The 14,265-nt window shown below is 37.5% G+C and overlaps 1 protein-coding gene across 5 annotated transcripts in view; it reads left to right on the top strand.

Moving 5' to 3' along the window:
* Positions 1-14,265, top strand: part of CFAP54 (cilia and flagella associated protein 54) — a 226,279-nt gene that overhangs the window by 36,863 nt on the left and 175,151 nt on the right. For all 5 annotated transcript variants that reach the window (XM_054696113.1, XM_054696112.1, XM_054696111.1 and 2 more), the window contains exons 14-19: positions 1,160-1,310; positions 3,441-3,517; positions 5,194-5,322; positions 5,660-5,786; positions 11,558-11,644; positions 11,730-11,851. In XM_054696113.1, the coding sequence (XP_054552088.1) occupies positions 1,160-1,310; positions 3,441-3,517; positions 5,194-5,322; positions 5,660-5,786; positions 11,558-11,644; positions 11,730-11,851 (693 nt within the window). The remainder of the gene's footprint in view (positions 1-1,159; positions 1,311-3,440; positions 3,518-5,193; positions 5,323-5,659; positions 5,787-11,557; positions 11,645-11,729; positions 11,852-14,265) is intronic.

Here is a 14,265-nt window from a genome sequence, read left to right as displayed (position 1 = left end):
TAATAGTAGAAAGTACAAAGAATCAAGTAAAATGTCTCAGTTTTTTCCCCCCTGCAATAATATATTTAGACTCTTGATGTGTCCTTTTATGGAAAGGAGAAAGCAGGTGAATATTATAATCTGGAAACTTAGGAGAAAATATTTTAACAGTAAGAGAGTCTTCTGTGATCCTGAGGTCTCCTAAGATTAGCTACATTATGATGCATGGCCGTGATTTTATCATGCAACTTTTTTAATTTTATTTATTTTTTTTTCTTTTTATAGAGGCATGTTTTATTTATTTATTTGTTTGTTTGTTCGTTTGTTTCGTTTATACATGCACTGGGTACAGTCAGAAGCGCGGGAGGGTGAGAGAATTCACCAGAGCCAGAGCAGGGAGCAGAGCAGGCAGAAGGACCGAAATACACTGCTGAGGGGAGCAGCGGGCGGCAGGAGAGGTCTGCGCACCATGTGGGACCCTCCTCTGGTGGCCGGGGAGCAGCCGGGAATCGAACCGGCGCTGCAGAGGCTGCGGGCAGCTTCGCATCCCAGCGCTCAACCGCTGCGCCACCGGGGAGGCCCTTATCATGCAACTTGACGAAGTACTGATGTGGCTGCATAAACACTGGTTTCTCATCTTAGCTCCCAAAGTGTGATGACTAATTTTATGTTCTAAGCTTTAGGGGATAGAGGCATGAAAGGATGTTTCTAAGGCATCAAGTGGGAACCTTACTATTTTGGAAGACTAGATAGTGGTCACAACAACTGCTTTTAGAAAGGAGAAAGAGAATTTAGAGGATACAGATAATCTTCACCGATATCTAAAAATAATGATCAGTTTGATAAATCTTGATAAATTGATAATAAATAATTTGATAATAAATTGTCCACTGATGACTATAGATACATAGCCCATAAACAAATGAATCTTCTATATGAATTTATGTAAATAGATTTATTTATTTCTCCTTTTATCCTCCAATAGATTTATTATTATATGTCATATTATTAGGATCACTTATACTCATAGTATTTATAATTAAGATGCCTCAATAAGGAGGGAGAACCCATGTAACGTTTTCATATGACTAGAAGATATTGATTTCAAAGAAGGATAGGTTTTGAAAACTGTGACTCTTTTATTATTAATTGATTTTGCCGTACATTTTCTCTTTTTCAGTGGGTTTATCTTCTCTGGCAGATAAATGAAGTAATTCAATGCTATCCAATGGAAGATGTTGACATTGTGATGGTGGCAGAGGTCACATTACGGCTTAGTGAAATATTGGAATCTTTAGGAAACCCAAGAAGAAAATTTAAAAAATCCTTAGGTAAAAATGGTGAATACAACCATGCGAGGTTATTGATACATATGTGTGTTGATACTTACATATAAGTGCAAATAGTCTCCTAGTGGTGTATATATATGTATTTCCTTATATATAAATAAGTATAAATTGGGTTGCAGGATAACTTTTGTTAATGAAAACTAAGCATTTCTGTATTGTGCTTCATTGACGACTGATTATCACAGAGAGAAATAACAGGCTTACCAGGTGGAAGTTAAGAAAATTCAGATGATCTTTGCTTCACTGGCTGACAAGGCTCTGTCTGCTCCTCACTCCTATTTCCTTTCTCTGTTCCTCGTCACCACCTGCTCTTTTCTCCCTTTCTCCCGGGCCTTCCTTTCCCCTTTTCTACTCTTTTTTTTTTTTAATCCCTTCCATCCTTCCTTCTTGTCCTGTTCCTGAGAGTGTGTCGCTATTGAATGGTGAGAGTGTGTTTTAGTCACCACTATATTCTTGGCATCCACCCCCTGACTCATGCGGACTGTTTGCTAAAAGGCTCATTGTCCTTCCACCTTTTATATCCTTTTTTTTTTTTTTTTATTTTGATATATTGTTTACACAGGTTTATTTTTGCATATATTTTTTTTTTTTTAGTTTCCTTTTTTATCTTTACTTTTCTTTTTTTTTTTTTTTAATAAATTTTATTGTTATATTCCCCATACAATTGCAGCCCCCCCATTCTGACCCCAATCCCTCCCCTCCCACCCCCGCCCCCCTAAAAGTGTCTCTGGTTCATAGTTTTTTGTTGATTTTGATTTTCACTTTCTTATAGTTATTCATTTTCCTGATCCCTTATTTAAGTTTTCTAGATTCCTGCTATGAGTGAGACCATCCGGTATTTTTCTTTTTCTTTTTGGCTTATTTCGCTGAGCATGATCCCTTCCAGCTCCATCCATGTTGCTGCAAACTGCATGTGTTTATCTTTTTTGAATGCTGAGTAATATTCCATGGCGTATATGTACCACATCTTCTTGATCCAGTCAACTATTTTTGGGCATTTGGGCTGTTTTCAAAGCTTAGCTATTGTAAACAGTGCTGCTATAAACATAGGGGTGCAGGTGCTCTTTGGAATTGATGTTTCTGTGTCCTTTGGGTAAATACCTAGGAGTGGAATTGCTGGATCATATGGAAGCTCTATATATCCTTTTTAATTCTCTCCACTCTGGTGATCCTCTTCCTTTGCAAATTCTTCCTTGTTCTTTTATTCTATGTCCCCTCTTCCCTTCCCCTCTCTTCTTTACTTTTACCCTCTTCTTGTTGCAATATCTCACACATTCCTCGACTCTCCCTATTCTTGTCAGCTGTCATCACCTCATCCTTCCAGGAGGTACCGTCTTTTGAAGGAAGTCCTGCTCTAACCTCTTTGTTCTTCTGTGGTTGAAACCCTGAGCCTGTTTCATTAGGTGACTCGTGTGTAGACGGTGCTATGGGCATGGCTACGGTGGGTATTTACCTTCCCATTTCACCCCACTTAATGAGTATATATGACTTTTGGGGGACTTGTATGATAATTATGATATTTTGGTTCAAGGTGCTCATTAGACTGTTTATTAAATAATACATTATTTAATTTAATTATTGAATTAATCTAAATATAGGAAACTAACATTACCATGTAAATATTTCTAATTTATATTCTGCAATTCAAACCAGTCTCATCTGATATTTGTCTAAATTGTTTTTTGAATGCCTTTTAATGAACTTTATTATAGAGTATACAGGAAGACCAATCTCTTTAACATAATATTATCTTGTTGATAATCAAGATTTTTGACTGGGCTTTTGTACTGCAAGATGATTTTAAATGATGTAAAGATAAAATTTAATTATTAATACTATATGTAGAAGAAACAATGTGATGTTTAGACAGCTTCTAAAGTGTTAAATCCCTTCTAAAATCATAGGTAATTTCAAAAGATAGCTAATTTACATAATTTTTTATGATCATAATTTACTGCTATATTTACATTTTTCTCTTTCCAATTTTTTTTTTTTTACTCTGGTTCTTTCTTCTTTCATTTTGTTTCTTTTCCTCTTCTTCCTTTTCTTTTTTTTTCTTCTTCCTTCTTCTCTTACCTCCATTCTCTTCTTTCCTCTCTTCCTCTCTCTAAGAGCTACCTCCAAAAAAAGAAAATGGTGAATTCCGTGGGAGTTCAAGATGGAACCCAGAAGTTCTCCCACTATTAAAGGTATTGCAAATGTTTTAGAAAATTTAAAAACATAAATTTTAACTTTCAAATAATATTAAATTTGTAAATTTATAATGGCTAGCTATAGAAATAATTCTGAGTGTTTAAAATGTGAGAATTATGATTTCTACATATATTTAAACCATTCTTCTATCTGTTGTTTTTACTATTGAAAAATATAATTAACTTTAAAAGTAAGGTAAAGGATCTTGAAAGAATTTATAGTTACATTCTTTGGGTATTTTGAATGTGTTGTGATTCATAGACTTAAAGTACAAAGATACAGCACTCAGCATATGCCTCTGACAGATGAGTTGCTACCTGTTTAAAGTACACTTAGAACATCCCCTGGCACATAGCATGTTCTCGCCCAGCTTAGCCAGCTTTTGCAATTCACTTCATTGTAGTAGACACTTGGGGTTGTTTGTGGTCAGTTACTACCTTGATTCTAGGAGACACAGAGGCTCTGTATACAGCAGAACTGTCACGGCACCTTTTGGGATCTTGGCTTTTCAGTGGAACCTCTAGTTCAGTATATTAAATCCCATTCTGGGGCCTCCCCGATGGGGCAGCGATTGAGCGCTATGCTGCGAGGCTACCCGCAGCCTCTGCAGCACCGGTTTGATCCCCGGCATCCCGCGAGTGTCCCACACGGCGCACAGACCTCTCCTGCCACACCCGCTGCTCCCCTCAGCAGTGTGTTTCATCAGTCTGCCTGCTCTGCTCCCCGCTCTGGCTCTGGTAAAATCTCTCTCCCTCCCGCGCTTCTGACTGTACCCAGTGCTTGTATAAATAAATAGATAAATCTTAAAAAAAAATAAATGCTATTCTGCTTGGAATATCTAGAGCTGTTTTGCATTCCTAACCATTCTATAATCCTAACCAACAGACACATTGAGTTACATACACCATCATGAAAAAGCTTCAACAATATATGGTTGAGTAAAAAAACAAGTTGCAGAATTTATGGTAGAATTAAAAAAATGTGTAGTGCAGTGTTGTATATTGTTAATGGACACACACACATGGACTAAGAGTTTAAAAGCATGCAGAAGAATGCTAAAACCAAAATCAAGGAGCAGAGAAGAGGAATGTCATTGTGAATGGTGATTTCAATTATATGCGTATATATCTTGGCTTTTTTCGAAAAATATCCTGGAGAAAATATGGAAAATTGGAAATTTTGTACAAAGCTGGTTGCTCTTTATGTTGATCTCTATATTTGTGTCTCTGTGAGAATAATTACATTAAAAAGATGTTTAGTGTTGAAAATTATGATGTAGAACGTTGGATGTGATGACCTCCAAATATAATCTTCCAGCTCTGAGATTTGAAAAAAAAAAGTTCAAAATAAAGTATGTGAGGAAATGACAAATTTTGTGTTGTATATTTAAAATTTACCTACACATTTTTACAATCAGAATTTTGAAAACCATAAAAGGATGTTATATATGTATTGGTGAAGTTTAATTTTTATTTGGATGAAATATATTTCTTTTATCACCTTTATTAATAGCACTCCACATTTAATCAAAGACAAATATACTTGATAAGAAATACAACATTATTGATATTGGAAAGTCTATTTAAAATTGTTATTTTATTTTGAGTTGTTGGAAGTTTGAGAATGTTGTATATAATTTTCTCTTGTTTTCTTTTTCGTAAAATTACTTCAGATGAAACCTATGGAACAGTTATATTTGGCTTATAAACTTCTTGATAAAGCGATTAGTGGAATAAATGTGAAGTGCATGTTAACTACCTTGCCAAATGGATCTTCAGTGATTGACCACTGCTATACTAAAGTAAGAATGGGAAATCTCACTTTAGGTTGAAGTTTTAAGTAACTTGCAAGCAGCCCAGTCTGACCAGTAGTGGCTTCCTTCTAATAGTTCAGAAATATCTTCCTCTCTTCCCAGAAATAAATCAAGGAGAATGAGTTTTTAAATTTGTCATTAAAGAGGCCACTGAGTTTGAAAAACAGCTTTATTAGCATGTAAGCCAGGTTGCAAAGGTTTGAGAAGTTAGCAGAATTTAATGACTTAGAGTAAAATGATAACATGGGTGAAAATAGGATAGAGGTACTTTAACCTTTTTTGATAATTGCATTTCTTTCTTATTTTTATTTCAACTCTCCCACAGTACCCCCACAGTATGGATGGAAACATTTACAAACCAGTTACACCAAATAGTTTCATAATGGATTTGCATCTTGAACTAATTCAATCCCAGCACCGAGTCGCTGTGGTACTTCTTGACCAATTGCAAGGTAGTAGTGATCAAAGCAAATACCTTGTTGTCAATTGATTTAAAGACAAATTCAAGTATAGAGTTGATTTAATTTTTAAATTATGTTCTTATTGATTGGGCTGTTTTCCACATAAATTTCATTATTTTTCTACTCTAATATGAACAGGTATTTTCCATTATTTCTTTACAGTTTGCATAGCAAATCAGTTAGTAAACATCTAAGAAAAAATAAGCTAATATGTTTCAGTTACAGAGATAACTGGTATTTTGTTAATTCAATCAAGCAAATTTTTACGAAGTGCTAGTTGGCCAGAAAGCTAGTGAGTATTATTTTTATAAAGAAGGTGAAAGAGGAGGGTAATAAAAATAGCCATTAGCAAAGTAGAAACAATTGTATGTGCAGCTTAGAAACTGCTGGAATTCTCCTGTGGGTAAAGAGCATGGTTTGGTTTCTTTAGAATACAGCAATTCCATGTAATCCAGGGTGCTAGGAGGTGCAGCAGAGTACATGGGGACACAGATGTAGAAACAGGATCCTGGAGTTGTCATTTCCTCCATGGACACTGCAGACTGACCTCTGCAGGGAGCAACTGTACCTGTAAGATACCTGGGGAATTAACGGTGGGTGTTCACATAGGGAGGAGATACAGAGACCATTGGAAAGGATAGGAAATCTCGAGACATGGTTCCCCCAGTGTTACAGGGGCTTGGGGAGGTGCACCTGTCCTTTTCCTGGCTTCCTGCTGTTTATTGACTTCCGCCTCAGTCTAAGAGAGTACTGTGTGTGGAATTGATGTGGATGCTTGGGGCATACATACACATGATGGAGTACTACTCAGCTATAGAAAGAGATGAAATCTTGCCATTTGCTAAGCAATGTAAGACAGAAGGAGAAAGACGAATGCTGGATGATTTCACTCATATAAAATATAAAGACAATGGAACATCAAAATCAAATCCAAGCAAATTTTTGGAATCTGACTGCAGAACTGAGGTTATCAATAGGGCAAGTTGCGATTGGGGCACAAAGGGTGGAGAATGCCCTGTGGACTGAGGTGGGAGATTTTTGGTGCTTTGGTGGTGGGTATTGTGTGGTAACATATCTTTGAAGAGGTAGTGTTCTATAGAAGCCTAAAATATATACAATGTTACTAACTAGGTTACCTAAATAAAAAAAAAAGGTGATAAAAAAAGGCTTGTGTGCACAAAAAAAAAAATCATGTTAGGGAGAAAAGGCTAAATGTTTTATAACTTTATTTAGAATATAAAAGTATTGAAAGAAGAGTTTCCCACAAATAAAGAACAAAGGACTTATTCATTGCTTTGTATTTAAATAGTATCCAAACTATCTGCTTTCTTACAACTTTAATTCAACAACACTGTTATAGATTTCAATAATAATCCACAGAAGTTTTTCACGGCTGCCACTTTTTAATGATGATACACTTTACTGGAGAGTCAGTGATTAAAATAATGTCTAATGTCAAAAAGAGAAGCGCACACTTGGGAGAATGACACATAGAATCCTAAAGAAGTCAGTCACAGTTGGGCCTCCCCGGTGGCGCAGCGGTTGAGCGCTGGGTTGCGAAGCTGCCCGCGGCCTCTGCGGCGCCGGTTCGATCCCCGGCTGCTCCCCGGCCACCGGAGGAGGGTCCCACATGGTGCGCAGACCTCTCCTGCCACCCGCTGCTCCCCTCAGCAGTGTCCTTCGGTCCTTCTGCCTGCTCTGCTCCCCGCTCTGGCTCTGGTGAATTCTCTCACCCTCCCGCGCTTCTGACTGTACCCAGTGCATGTATAAACAAAACAAACAAATATAATAAATAAATAAATAAATAAATAAATAAAAAACATGCCTCTATAAAAAAAAAAAAAAAAAAAAAAGAAGTCAGTCACAGTTAACCTTGAAGTGGTTAAGGGGGTTATAGTTTATCTTAGAAACAACTGAAAAATTTAGAAAGACATCTCTGAAAGTAATGCCAGAAGACAGATGAGTTGGATCTAAGTTGTTTTTGCTTAATTAGATAAAAAGGTCAAAACATTGGGCCTCCCTGGTGGCGCAGTGGTTGAGCGCCTGGTTGTGAAGCTGCCCGCAGCCTCTGCAGCGCTGGTTCGATCCCCGGCCACCGGGCGAGGGTCCCACATGGTGCGCAGACCTCTCCTGCCACCCGCTGCTCCCCTCAGCAGTGTACTTCGTCAGTCTGCCTGCTCTGCTCTCCCCTCTGGCTCTGGTGAATTCTCTCACCCTCCTGCGCTTCTGACTGTACCCAGTGCTTGTGTAAATAAATAAATAAATCTTTAAAAAAAAAAAAGGTCAGGTCAAAACATTTTTTAAAAAGATGCCAATAGCAATTCTACTGCACAAACAAGTAACACATTTACTCTCCATTTTAAACCACTGAGTGTTTTGGCCAAATATAATCTCTGGTCTCCATCAAAAACATTTAGATGTCAAACCATATCTACAGCTAAATATATTTAATCAGATGCTGGCTATCTAGCTAATTTTTGAATGCAGTATTTCCCTCCCAAATTTCTTAAGATATACTTGATGTCAAATATTGTGTTGATTTGATACACACAGAATTCCGTATTGCAAAATGATTACCATTGTAGTGTTAGCTAAAATCCTTCATCATGTCATGTGATTTCCCTTTTTTTTTTGTGGTGAGAACATTTAAGATCTATTTCCTTAGCAGTTTTCAGGTATACAATATGATATTACTACCGCAGTGTAATATTATACAATATGATGTCACCATGCTTTACATTAGGTCCCCAGAACTTATTCATCTTATAACTGGCAGCTTGTACCCTTCAACCAACATCTCTTCATTTTCTCCACATGCAGCCCTGTTAACCACCACCCTAATCTCTGATTCTGAATTCTTTAGTGTCCACATATAAGTGATATCATGCAGTATTTGTTTTTCTTTGACTTACTTCACTTAGCATGATGCCTTTGAGGTTCACCTATTTTATTGCAAATGGCAGGATTACCTCCTTTCTTGTGACTGAATAATATTCCAGGATGTGTGTATCTATCTGTGTCCATCCAGTATTCTTTTGGTTCCACTGTCAAATAGTAATTGAATGTATATTAATGGGCTTATTTCTGGGTTCTCAATTCTTTTCCATTTGTCTATGTGTCTCTGTTTATGCCAGTACCATACTGTTTTGATAACCACAGCTTTGTGGTGAGGATAGCTTGATATCAAATGCCTCCAGCTTTGTGCTTCTTTCTCAGGCACCTTTGCCTATGAATGGATACTGAATTTTTGCGGTTTGGGAGAAGGCGGCACAAAAGCGAGGGGTATCTTATGCTGTCATGATGGTGATGTTACTTTCCCGTCATGTCTTTAATCTAGAGTAATTCCTGTAACTTTTTCTTTTATGATGTAATTTTTAAGGCATGTTTCTAGAACATCCTACAATCTAAATTTTCCTGATAGTTTCCTTATGATTTATAGGTGGTGATGTGGACATCCCATTGTATCACATTAAACTGCACATAGTGTTAATTTTTCCTATTATTGGAGAAAAAAAGTGCTATTATTTTAAGGTAGTATCTGTCTTCTGTTGCTATCTCTTGCAGAAACTTCCCTTGCCCTTTGCCATTAAAGAAACCTTATATCTATTAATGGTGTCTTTTGGCATCGTTTCATCAATAGATTTTCAATAGATTTCTTTCTCTATTGTAAGGATACATTTCCTCTTATCAGTGAAAAAATAATGGTATTGTAAGGTGCTACTTGGAGGTAGAATGAATGATCTATCCCCAACAGATTTTCACATCATGGTTTTAGCCTCTCTTGATCCCTCTAAATTCAATTATAATGGTTGTACACAGTGACTTTCTAATTGAACTGTTCTTACTACATTCATTTGCTTGTATCTTTTTTTTTAAAGATTTATTTATTTATTTATTTATTTATTTATTTATTTATACAAGAACTGGGGTACAGGCCAGATGTGTGGGAGGGTGAGAGGATTCATCAGAGACAGAGTGGGGAACAGAACAGGCAGACTGACTGAAATACACTGCTAAGGGGAGCAGTGTACAGGAGAGGTCTACTGTGCCTGTGGGTTTCTCCCTGACCTGCCAGGAATTGAACTGGCGCTGTAGAGGCTGTGGACAGCTTCACAGTGCTGCGCTCAACCTGCTGCGCCACGGGGGAGGCTCTGCTTGTATATTTTTGTAAACAAAAGCTACAATGTCCCTACATTGCCCCTTTTAATTTAGGGCTAATACTATGGATTCTATATTGAGTTAAAAAAGCTTACAATTTTTTTTCTAGTAATTGAGGTTACTGCCTTTAAAATTCTTTGGTTTGAAAAGATATTTCAAAAAGAATGACATTCTTGCATCAAGTTCTCTTTAAGAAAACTAGCTCAAGATTCTTACCTAGTTGCTGTATTATCTTCTTTAGTGGAGAAGTAAGGTCTTATTTGCTCATGGATTTACTAAATAGTTTGTTCTTTAATTGTTGTCCATAAATCTTTGAAAGCCAAATGATCCTCTGAGTTTTTATGAGAGCCTACTTAAAGGTGTTGAAGGTAGATTTGAGCTCAAATCTAAATGAAATTAGTTATTTTTCCTTTGCAATATGTTGGGGTCTATTTGAATTTTTTCCTGTGCTTTCCTGAACTGCTCCCCTAGTATAAGTGACTGCTTTGTTCCTCCTGTCTTTCTTCACTCTCCTTTGCTGCTACTAGACTAATGTTCCCTAAATACTGCTTTTATCACCTTTGTTCAAGAACTTTACGATGGTTGCCTGTTGATGACAGTGGTATCAAATAGGACTCACCTGTATTGGCATTCAGGGTTTTTTTTTTTTTTTTTTGCAGTAGATATTTTTTTGCAGTAGAGAAATCTTGTTCTTATCTCCTGTGATTATAATAACGAGAGTTGAATAACCTCTCTCAGTTAGGTACTGAGAAAATGATGCATTCTTTTCTGCTCTGTGTTGTCATCTCCTGCAGAAAGTTCCTTTATCTGTTGCCATTAAATAAACCTTATATCCTTTAATGGTGTCCTTTGGCATCTTTTCATTAATCACCATCCCATGGTGACTCACATGTATTAGTACAAATAATCAAACCTTAATAATGGGATTTATTGTAAGGTGACTGCTGGTACCCATATTGCCAGATCTGGAAAATCAAGAATCAGGGCAACATTCACCACCTCCCTGGGCCAGCAGAGCTTTACCTTTTCTTCCTCATTCTGCTTGCTCTCTTTCCTGGACCACGGTCATCAGCCCCATTTATACTCTGGGATCTCACACTGCCCACAATCAACAATTTGTGCGTAGGTTGAAAATCTTGAGAGGCTCTGATTTCATCAGCCACAGTGAGAGGAGAGATGAAGACTTCATGAATACCCCGAGCTCGTGTAGGGATCTTAGATGAAGTGTTTTCTCTAGAAAAGGCTAAGGGCAAAGTTTTGTCTGTTGATTAGTATCAGGATATTTCATCTGTTCTTTATGTAAAGGGAAAGAAAACAAAAGTAGTCTGGATCCTATTTATCAAGTTTCAAGATGGTTTCATTTAAGGTGAAATAGAAAGTAAGATATTATTTATAATTTGAAAATTCACATGTTTTCAGGTATATTGTGGCAAGTAAAAGGGAACTTGACAATAAGTGTATTTATAACAGATTTGAATTTTCACCTATGGGTAAAAAATGATATACAGAAGAGAAAATAATTTTGTACATAAAAGACTACTCTTTAATGTTTAGAAAATATTTTCTTTCTTGGACACAAAACTAATTGTAATGGCAATCTTCAGTTTTGCAGACTCCAACTGTTGGCAAAAATACATCTACCAAAGGTCCAGAAAAGCTAAAACAATCTGGAAGCACTGATTGTTTTACAGGTAATTAAAACTGGAATAACCTAGTATTCTAAAAACTGAAAAGATAGTTGTTCTTTTAGTAAAATGCTTGTTTGCTTTTTTTCAGAATTAACTATAATGAATAAAATAAATAAGAATAAACTATCTCAGGCAATTTACTTGATGCAGAAAGCTCTTTTAATATTTGAGAAAGACGCAGCTTCTACATCTTCACATAACTTGTTGACGGTAACAATATTTCATTCCTCTTTTAGTCCTGATATACAACTTATGTTAAAATGATTTCTTTCCATAGACTAAAAATAATGTGTTGCCCTTAACATTAAAATATGGAATCTCAGGTTCACCTTGTGTACTTCTCACTTTGAGAAGTGGAATAGTCCTCAGCAGGGGAGCTAATGCTTTATCTCCAGTTCTGAATTTTCTTGAGATGAGAAATTCTCACTCTGTATTCTCTCAGTTGGAGCAACCATTAAATGGGAAGCCAAATAAAGTCAGAGGGATTCAAAACGTGGGAAATTGGGCCTCCCCTGTGGCGCTGGTTGAGCGCGGCGCTGTGAAGCTATCCGCAGCCTCTGCAGCACTGGTTCGATCCAGGCTGGCCGGCGAGGGCCCCACATGGTGTGGCAGACCTCTTCTGTTGTGCCCACTGCTCCCCTCAGCAGTGTATTTCAGTCAGTCTGCCTGTTCTGCTCCCCACTCTGTCTCTGGTGAATCCTCTCACCCTCCCGCACATCTGGTCTGTACCCCGGTTCTTGTGTAAAATGAATAAATAAATCTTAAAAAAAAAAAACCTATGGGAAAAAAATGTGGGAAGTTATAAGAATTATTGGACACCACACCAATGTAATATATTCCTTACTATACAATTTAAATACTTAAAGACCATTGGCAAATATCCCATTCCTTGGCTATTGCTGATTTATGGACCAATCACCTTGTTGTCTCATTCTAACTTGGAAATTGTTCTGTCTTGCTGATTCATTATATATTGATTTTAGCATTTAAATTCCTAGGATAATCACATTTCAAGTTATGGGATCTTTTTAATGTTTTCCCTGGGTATCACTCACAAACATTTGATTGTATTGGCTGAATGCATGGCACATGATAAGGTAGAAATAAAGCTACAAGTAGCTTAGTAGATAGGGGATGAAAATAAATAGGTCAAAATTGAAGATATGATAGAAAGGTGAATAAGTTAAACAATAGAGTTCTTTAGAAGAGGGAAGGAGGGCCTCCCTCGTGGCTCAGGGGGTTGAGTGCAGCGCTGTGAAGCTGTCCGCAGCCTCTGCAGCCTCTGCAGCACGAGTTCGATACCCGGCCAGGGAGATACCCATATGGTGGGGCAGACCTCTCCTTGCTCACCCGCTGCTTCTCCCAGCAGTGTACTTCAGTGAGTCTGCCTGTTCTGTTCCCCACTCTGTCTCTGGTGAGTCCTCTCACTCCCTGCACCTCTGGCCTGTGCCCCAGTTCTTATATACATAAATAAATATATCTTTAAAAAAAAAGAAGAGGGAAGGGGATGAGATGAAAAGAACAGGGAAAGGATTCCTCTTTGGTGGAGGGTAGGCTGCAGGGCAGAAACCTCATTCTCTGATATAGGAGGAAGAAATAACAGATGTAGGTTTAAATAAGTCTTTTGGTCTGGAGGCAGAGAGTTGAATTGATGCCTTACTTCACTCATCTGATAAAGTTAAGAGGCAAGGATGTCTGCCAACAGTGAAGAACTAGGAGAGTGAAAAAGACTGGAGAGTGGAGAGGAATGAGACTTGCCTGCACATTAAGTTCTAGGTGAGCCTGAAGACCATGAATTTTCAGGGGGCCCCATCTCCATGGTGGCCTGACAAGCTGGTGTAGTAGTCTTGGTAGTTGTGCCAGCAGTGTTTGACAGCAGAGATTTGTACAGTGTTCAATTTTTTAAATGAAAGTTAAAAATGTGGGACCAGATTGATAGTGAAGAAAGTAACATCATCAAGGTTTCTAAAGGATAGTGACAAGGGAGATGTTAAGAGACTGGACATCTCTATGAGGTCAGGATCCAGAAAGTGAGAGTCTGCGAGAGATAGAATAGTTTTTGAGGTCAGAAAATAAGCATTGCAATTTAAAATTTCTGATATACAGCACTTCTTCATCATTTCACTTATCCAACAAATATTGAGTGCCTCTGTTCCATTCAGCAAATATTTATTGAACGTTATGCTGTATGCTTGGCATACTGAATGTAGGGAGTAAAGACCCAACCATATTTCATTTATTTATTCAACAAGTGTTGATGGATTACCTTTCCTTTTTGGTTCCTGCTTTCAAGATCAATCTAGTTTATGGACCATGGACAAGTAAGTAGGTAATTCTGGGTCAGTTGAACAGGGGCTTTAATTGCAAGAGTCCAGGGGAATTTGGCAGGAGAGTACCTAGCTCAACAGCGGGGAATGTTTATGGAAGCATCCAGAAAAGGTGACTTGAAGTTGAATACTGAATGATAGGTTGGAGTAGCCAGAGAAATAAAGAGGACAAAGGATGGAAGAGACATTGCCTATACAAAAGTCCTGAGGATAGAAAGATCAGAGAATACTTCTAATCCTACAAGTCATGCAGTGTAACAGAAGCTTAGATGCAGTGGCAAGAGGTGGAGGTACGGA

This window comes from Talpa occidentalis, unplaced genomic scaffold (genome assembly GCF_014898055.3).
Source record: "Talpa occidentalis isolate TD23 unplaced genomic scaffold, MPIMG_talOcc4v2.1 talOcc4.16, whole genome shotgun sequence".
Classification (NCBI taxonomy): domain Eukaryota; kingdom Metazoa; phylum Chordata; class Mammalia; order Eulipotyphla; family Talpidae; genus Talpa; species Talpa occidentalis.
The sequence above is the reverse complement of the archived record's forward strand: the minus strand, read 5'-3'. Positions and strand labels throughout refer to the sequence as shown.